This window comes from Salmo salar, chromosome 25 (assembly GCF_965601325.2).
Source record: "Salmo salar chromosome 25, fSalSal1, whole genome shotgun sequence".
Lineage (NCBI taxonomy): Eukaryota > Metazoa > Chordata > Actinopteri > Salmoniformes > Salmonidae > Salmo > Salmo salar.
This window is the reverse complement of record NC_138315.1, coordinates 27,156,378-27,165,378: the sequence shown is the minus strand read 5'-3', so window position 1 is coordinate 27,165,378 and position 9,001 is coordinate 27,156,378. Positions and strand designations below refer to the sequence as shown.

The following is a 9,001-nucleotide window of genomic DNA, read 5'->3' as shown; positions in this document are numbered from 1 at the left end:
CTGTCTTTTATACAGATATGTCCAAATCAGCTCTAACACAGTGGCTTGTAAATACAATGCAATTCAAAAGGAGGCAAATAATTACTATCAAAACCATTTGCCATCATTTTGATGTTGCCAGATTGACTTTAGATGCAGTATAATGTTAGCTAAGATTGAGGGGAGGTCACCGGATTTTAGCTAGCTAACGTTTTTGACTGACTTCGCTAGCTAATGACAACATTGCCATCTGTCTAAAGTTCATTTGACTTCATGATAATGCTGGCAAAGTTATTTCCTACTAAAAATTAAACTACTTTAGCAATGTCATCGTATTTCCAGGCATTATAGTGTCATTTAGACTAAACAGTCGTTAGCCTCTGTCCAGGAATTATGTACAGATCCCAAACATGCTCAATGTCTGGTGAGTTTTCAGACCATGGAAGAACTGGGACATTTTCAGATTCCAGGATTTGTGTAAAGATCCTTGCGTTATCATTCTGAAACATGAGGTGATGGCGGTGGATGAATGGCACAACAATGGGCCTCAGGATCTCATTACGGTACCTCTGTGCATTCAAATTGCCATTGATATAATGTAATTGTGTTTGTTGTCTGTAGCTTATGCCTGCCCATACCATAACCCCACCGCCACCATTGGGAACTCTGTTCACAATGTTGACATCAACAAACTGCTCGCCCAGACGATGCAAAACACGCTGCCTGCCATCTGCCTGGTACAGTTGAAACCGGGATTCATCCGTGAAGAGCACACTTCAAAGGTGAGCATTTTCCCACTGAAGTAGGTTACGATGCTGAACTGCAGTCAGGTCAAGACTCTGGTGAGGACGACGAGCATGCAGATACGCTTCCCTGAGACGGTTTCTGATAGTTGGTGCAGAAATTCTTTGGTTGTGCAAACCCACAGTTTCATCAGCTGTCCGGGTGGCTGGTCTCAAGGTGAAGAAGCTGAGGACCTGGGCTGGCACGGTTATAAGTGTTCTGCGGTTGAGAGGCCAGTTGGACGTACTGCCAAATTCTCTAAAACGACGTCAATTCTCTGGCAACTGCTCTGATGGCCATTCCTGCAGTCAGCATGCCATTTGCATGCTCCCTCAAAACTTGAGATATCTGTGGCATCGTGTTGTGACAAAACTATACATTTTAGAGTGGCCTTTTATTGTCCCTAGCACAAGGTGCACCTGTGTAATGATCATGCTGTTTAATCAGCTTTTTGATATGCTACACCTGTCAGGTGGCTGGATTACCTTGGCAAATTAGAAATACTCACTAACAGGGTTGTAAACAAATTTGTGCACACAATTTGAGAGAAATAAGCTTTTTGTGTGTATGGAACATTTCTGGGATCATTTATTTCAGCTCATGAAACATGGGACCAACACTTTACATGTTACGTTTATATTTTTGTTCAGTATATGTCACAACAGGTCTAAATATGTCATGACAGTGTTATAACTATATGACAGGTTATGACAAGTTCAGATGTTATGACATGACATGGTTATGAATGTGTCATAATGTGTTATGACGCTAGGTGTCAAGTAAAGTTTTACCATATGACTAGGATTGTGCTTTAAGCTTGTGGACAGCTAAATCAAGTTGATATGGAAACCAGTAGAACAGGAGAGAAATGCTGATTTTAAAATAGTATCAATAGAAAGCTAGGATCCTCCTCTGTTCAATAGACTAGCCAACTCTGTTTTCACTGGAATTGTAATAAGAATTTTTGCGCAATGGCTGGGCTTATATTAGCCTACAGGTTTCACTTCAAGCATCAACCAACTTCGCTGCCTGACATGTGATATTCCACTCAAACTAAGCTCAGTATGCAGTATGTGTGCGATAAACGAGATGCATGGCGGACTAACGAAAATACACACCCGCCAATTTAATTCCACTAAATTATGCTAATTGACCTTTTATAAACCGATAAGCATGATCGGTCAAAATAATTTTTGCCGGCTTATTGATCAACGGTTAACCATTAACATCCCTAACAGGCACATTTACATCTCTTTACTTTTACCATTCAAAACCCACACAGAAGATGCTGAATTTAACCAAATGACTTTGTTTCAGATCTTAGTATTGGCAGATAAATGATGTGAATATTGTTCCTACATGACTCCTACAGAGAGAGAGACAGACTATAATGTTTAACTGGTTCTATGGTGGCAGAACAGGGATATTTATTTTACCTCAGTGGTGCTTTACAGCTTCATGAAGTCAAGAGTCAGGTTATGATAGACTGGGAGTGGTGTCTGTCATCTTGGTGCTTGTCAGGAGGTACGGAGAGTGCCCACACATTCAGTGTACAGGCTGCACGCTCCCTGGGGTGGGTGTGGGTGTGAAAGTCACAGGGACCACCCTCACTTCACTGGAATCCTGTTAATGGCTGATTCTGTACTTGTCATACGACCTTAAGCTTGTGAATTATTGTGAATTATGGTTTTAAATAAAATCCTTTATCGTAGAAGAAAATAAAGTATACCATCTCAATGTCATTTTTGCTGAAGGTGATACATGTAATATCCTCATCTAATGTAACCCTCATTACCCTTCTTTGGACACTGTGTTAACTAACCTCCAAACGAGCTTCAATGACATACAACACTCCTTCCGTGGCTTCCAACTGCTCTTAAACGCTAGTAAAACCAAATGCATGCTTTTCACCCGTTCGCTGCCCGCACCCGCCCGCCCGACTAGCATTACTACTCTGGATGGTTCTGACTTAGAATATGTGGACAACTACAAATACCTTGGTGTCTGGCTAGACTGTAAACTCTCCTTCCAAACTCAAATTAAACATCTCCAATCCAAAATGAAATCTAGAATCGGCTTCCTATTTCGCAACAAAGTCTCCTTCACTCACGCCGCCAAACATACCCTCGTAAAACTGACTATCCTACCGATCCTCGACTTCGGCGATGTAATTTACAAAATAGCTTCCAATACTCAGTAAACTGGATGTTATCACAGAACCATCCGTTTTGTCACCAAAGCCCCTTATACCACCCACCACTGCGACCTGTATGCTCTAGTCGGCTGGCCCTCGCTACATATTCGTCGCCAGACCCACTGGCTCCAGGTCATCTATAAGTCTATGCTAGGTAAAGCTCCGCCTTATCTCAGCTCACTGGTCACGATAACAACACCCACCCGGAGCACGCGCACCAGCAGGTATATCTCACTGGTCATCCTCAAAACCAACACCTCATTTGGCCGCCTTTCCTTCCAGTTCTCTGCTGTCAATGACTGTAACGAATTGCAAAATCACTGAAGCTGGAGACTTATATTTCCCTCACTAACTTTAAACATCAGCTATCTGAACAGCTAACTGATCGCTGCAGCTGTTCATAGCCCATCTGTAAATAGCCCACCCAATCTACCTACCTCATCCCCATATTGTTTTTATTTACTTTTCTGCTCTTTTGCACACCAGAATTGCTATTTGTGCATCACCATCTGCTCATCTATCACCCCAGTGTTAATTTGATAAATTGTGGTTTTGCACACACTGTATATACACTTTTTTTTCTATTGTGTTACTGACTGTACGCTTGTTTATTCCATGTGTAACTCTGTTGTTGTTTGTGTCGCACTGCTCTGCTTTGCTTGTTCTCAACTAGCTTACGTGGTTAAATAAAGGTGAAATAATACAAAATAAATCTCCCTCCTCCTACCTCCCTTGGTCTGCAGCCTCGACTCCCATGAGAGAGTCATGTGTTCCCGCTGTGTGAGGATGAGGCTCTAATGTGTCATGAAGAGGAGCAGCAGGAGCCTCGCTGGGAGGAGAGAGAGAAGGCAGATTCCATCAGCAGCACAGATGACAGCTGCAGCTCTGTCCAGTGACCCCCATTCTCAGCCCTGTCTTCAGCCCTGTCCAGTACATTACCACCACCTGCTGGAGACGATGAGAACAACACACTTACTGCAGTCACCTGAAACGACTTAGCTCTACCATGGCACAGGTACATCACAGCCACTGACAGACAGTTCATAATGTTTCACTTTTTATTGTTAATATATGTAGATTTTAAATATTTCATGTACAGTGCTTTATACAAGTGTATAGGTTTAAAGAAAAAACAGTATACTTGTACTGTACTTCTCCCGATTGGCACAGCAGCCTAAGGTACTGCATCTCAGTGCTAGAGGCGTCACTACAGACCTTGGTTTGATTCCAGGCTGTATCACAACCAGCTGTGATTGGGAGTCCCAATTGGCCCAGCGTCGTCCGGTTTTGGCCGGGGTAGGCCATCATTGTAAATAAGAATTTGTTCTTAACTGACTTGCCTAGTTAAATAAATAAAACATATATAGCTCAGCTGGATTTGTTATGAAACAATAGAAGTTTGAGACCAACTACATGTAACTGCAGCCACTCATCCATTGGTTAATGGTAAATTAATGGTTATATATGGCAAGAGTGTTCCACACTGTTCCACACACCATTCATTAAATTCTGACCAGTTTCCCAGTCCCAGTCCCTGCCCATGAAAAACATCCCCACAGCATGATGCTGCCACCACCATGCTTCACTGTGGGGATGGTGTTCTTGGGGTGATGTGAGGTGTTGGGTTTGGGTTTGCACCAGACATAGCGTTTTCCTTGATGGCCAAAAAGCTCAATTTTAGTCTCATTTGACCAGAGTACCTTCTTCCATATGTTTGGGGAGTTCCCCACATGCCTTTTGGCGTACACCAAATGTGTTTGCTTATTTTTTTCTTTAAGCAATGGCTTTTTTGCTGGCAACTCTTCCGTAAAGCCCAGCTATGTGGAGTGTATGTCTTAAAGTGGTCCTATGGACAGATACTCCAATCTCCGCTGTGGAGCTTTGCAGCTCCTTCAGGGTTGTCTTTGGTCTCTTTGTTGCCTCTGATTTAATGCCCTCCTTGCCTGGTCCGTGAGTTTCGGTGGGCGCCCCTCTCTTGGCAGGTTTGTTGTGGTGTCATATTCTTTCCGTTTTTTAATAATGGATTTAATGGTGCTCTGTCAGATGTTCAAAGTTTTCAGATATTTTTTATAATCCAACCCTGATCTGTACTTCTCCACAACTTTGTCCCTGACCTGTTTGGAGAGCTCCTTGGTCTTCATGGTGCCGCTTGCTTGGTGGTACCCCTTGCTTAGTGGCATTGCAGACTCTGGGGCCTTTCAGAACAGGTACTGAGATCACGTGACATACCATGTGATATACTGAGATCATGTGACAGATAATGTGACACTTAGATTGCACACAGGTGGACTTTATTTAATGAATTATGTGACTTCGTAAGGTAATTGGTTGCACCAGATCTTACTTAGGGGCTTCAAAGCAAAGGGGGTGAATACATATGCAGGCACCACTTTTTTCCATTAAAAAAAATAATTAAATGAAACAAGTCATTTTTTTCCCATTACATGAAATACCCCCTAAAAAATCAATTTAAATTACAGGTGGTAATGCAACAAAATAGGAAAAACGCCAAGGGGGATGAATACTCATGCAAGGCACTGTATGTATATAGTAGATCTTTTTACCCAAAAAATATATGGGGGATTGGAAATTATGCAGACAATTACATTGATTTAAGCAACAATCTAACCGCAATATTAAAGCTGATCTACCCCCCCAATTTTTTTATTTTTTTTAAACTGCATTGTTGGTTAATGTAAGTAAGCATTTCACTGTAAGGTCTACAGATGTTGTGTTCGGCGCATGTGACAAACGCAATTTGATTTATCTACTTTCATCTTCCATGTGGATGATTTCTTCATACTACACATAGAATATTCCTGTCCACAGCTCTATATCATAAAGACACATCTGTACCACAATAAATGCAAATTAGCTATTTTCTAACCATTGAGGAAGCTTATACAGTGCTACATTCATATAGTCATTTTTGTTTTCTGTTGCTGACCCATTTTACATATTTACCATGTAAATATGTTGTATTTGAATTAGTTTTCATCGTCGGTGCCTCATACCCTCAGATATTGACAGGGTTTCTTTTCTATCACTTGAGCACCCAGAATAACTCCCTGTAAACATACAATAAACATCTTGATTTTCAGAAATGTCGTTAACCTATATCGCGATGGATGAATTGTCTTATACCGTAGTCAACGGGCTTCTGGCTGTTTTCAACATATTGGCAAACTTGTTTTTTGCTTTCTGCCTCTTCTGTCCACCGCGAGGCAGAGACGGACTCAAACAGCCTGTGAAGTTACTCCTGGGATTCTTGGTTTGCTGCACCACAATTTTCCTGGTCTCTCTTATCACGTCGGAATGCTTGTGGCTACTCTCTGAAAGCAAAGAGTCCACGTATGTTGATGCTTTTGTAGCGTTTGCTGCATTTACCAGCATGTCAACCTCTGTTTGGCTGAATTTCTTCTACTACACCCAGATCGTCCCAGCCCAGCGAGCTCTCTTCATCTGGGTGAAGAGGAACATCAAAATCATCATTTACTGGGGCCTGTTTGTCGACAGAGCTTTATTTCTGTTTGACTTGGCATCAGACATTTATTATGTCACCATTACCGAAGGAAACGATAACATCACTTACACATCAACAAACGACACTGTTTCTGACTCTACAGATGGACTGTTTTACACTGTCAAGGTGTGTTTCTATTCCAAAGTTTTCTACATGTTTTTTTGTCTGTGTGTGATGGTGGGGTCGAGCTGTGCCACAGTGTGCTACCTGCATAGACACATGAAGAGAATGAAAGAGACCGGCAGCACCTTCTTCTCTCTCCGCCTGCACAGTCAGATGAGGGTCACCATCACTGGAATCCTGCAGGGAATTCTCTACTTCCTTTGTGCTCTGTGGATCTTGACAGATATCTTCATCAACATTTACCCCTCCTCTATAAAATTCGACTATAATACTTACTACACTGTCATCTCTCTCTACATGTTTGGCACCACTGTTAACCTTGGTATCGGTCAGTCTGTTTTCAGAGAGAGGGCAGCTGATATTTGGCTCAAAGCTCAACAGGCTGCAAGGTCATTGAAGTTGTGTGGATGATACTGTCACTGTGGTACTGTAATCTCTCTTGGACATATACAAGTAACATAAATGGTAGTAGCATCTGTCGACAGACAAGGAACGACTAACAAGGAACTTTATTCAGGTGTGCAGATTTTTCGTCACTGATGATTTGAACAAATCATGATTTTACAGGTGCTTGCGTCTTTCTAATTTCTAAAGGGAAAGGGACATTTGGCCGCAGACTTGCCTGAAACTGGTTGAGAGTTTTGTTTTAGAGAGCTGGAGACTTTGCTAGTCTCGTTAGTAAATTTTCTAACCTGTCTGCCCCAGAATTTAATTGAGCATCTGACGCAATTACGCAAGATTTTAGTTCTGGGTGTCTGAGATGAATGGTACTGAGACTACAACAGCAAATATGAAATACAGTTGATTGACATTAAAGTAATATCAGAAACCCTATAACTAAAACCATGTAAAATTGCATCAGCTACTCGTTGCTGTCCGTTAGAGATGAATATTTTAAAGTGGTAGTTAGTTCACTTTATTTAATCTGGCCCATAATGTAGCTATAATGTGATAACCTATTTTCAATTTTACAAATGAGTAATATAGTATGTTAATTAATTTTTAATTTCATTTTGGTTTACTTGTTGACATGGCCCTGTGTTTTCCATCTTTATCTGAGTTGCAAACCAGGTTATGGTACATTTTAAGGTGTTTTCCATATCCCAGCATGTGCTACACAGTACTTAATTTGTGTTTTTCCATCATAAACTCCTTCAGTTGGGCATCTACCAGTTTTGCAGATAAACATTAAAAAGGTGGATAACTCATTCCAGGTGATTCAGTAATGATATTATATTTTTAAGCCATTATCGTCTGATAACGATATGAAGGACGATACACCGTGCCTCCATAATAGCTATACCTCAAACAGTGAATCTGTGAGTTGGACAAGATCCCTTCAGAATTGTTGTTGTAGTCCAGCAGGCCCCAATAAAAAGTTACAATGTAAATAGTTTATGCTACATTTACTTTGTTCTTTTGTTGCCCGAGTGAGACACCCCTGAAATCCCTGGCACTGGTGACGTGTTCAGCATTTGAGCACCTAGAAGCTGAGAGAGAAGATATCACTGCGAACATATTCCATGCAGATTGTCTAAATCAAGATGGATATCTTGGCCTTTGCCATAGTCAATATTCTCAACATATTGGCCAACATGTTTTTTGCTTTCTGTCTGTTCTGTCCACCGTGAGGCAGAGAGAGACTGAAACATCCTATAAAGATACTCCTGGGATTCTTGGTTTGCTGCACCAGTGTTTACGTGGTCTCTCTTATTGCAGTGAAATGTTTGTGTTGATTCCTCTTCACTGAACAGTTGGAGCTCTGCTTTGCTGCTTCTCTGATAGTGGGGTACACTTTATCCACCAGCATTTTGTCACATCCTGATCAGCAGAGGGAGCAATTGTATTAGTTTTGGTCAGGACATGGCAGAGATTTTGTGTTATGTGTGAGTTGGATGTTGGACTCCCAATTGAAGGCAGGTGTGTTGAGTTGCCTTTGATTGGGAGTCCTATATAGTAGTGTGTGTTTTTCCTTGGGGTTTTGGGTAGTTGTTTTTGCACTGCGTTTGTTAGCCTGCAAAACTGTTGCTGTCGTGTTTATTGGTTTTTCCTGTGGATGCTTTAATTGAGTTTATAAAAAATATGAGTATCCACATTCCAGCGGCGCCTTGGTCCATTCCTGACGACAGACCTTACACATTTCAACCTCTGTTTGGCAGGTTTGTTCTACTACACCCAGATTGTCCCAGCCCAGCTACCGCGCTTCATCTGGGTGAAGAGGAACATCAAAATAATCATCTTCTGGGGCCATCATCATCTACCGCCAAGCCATATGACTGCTAAATAGTTATGTTTAACTTTTCTATTATTTCTCAGTTTTCTTTCTCTTTGCATTGTTGGGAAGGACCCGTAAGTACACCTCTTGTTTAGGAATCATGTGATGAATACTTTTTTATTTT

The 9,001-nt window shown here is 41.4% G+C and overlaps 1 protein-coding gene across 1 annotated transcript; it reads left to right on the top strand.

Moving 5' to 3' along the window:
• The first annotated feature begins 5,989 nt into the window (after positions 1 to 5,989).
• On the top strand, positions 5,990 to 7,334 carry LOC106586402 (uncharacterized). The gene has a single exon (XM_014173637.3). It carries the CDS (start codon positions 6,060 to 6,062, stop codon positions 7,011 to 7,013), a length of 954 nt encoding a protein of 317 aa, XP_014029112.2. The 5' UTR covers positions 5,990 to 6,059; the 3' UTR covers positions 7,014 to 7,334.
• The last annotated feature ends 1,667 nt before the right edge of the window (positions 7,335 to 9,001 follow it).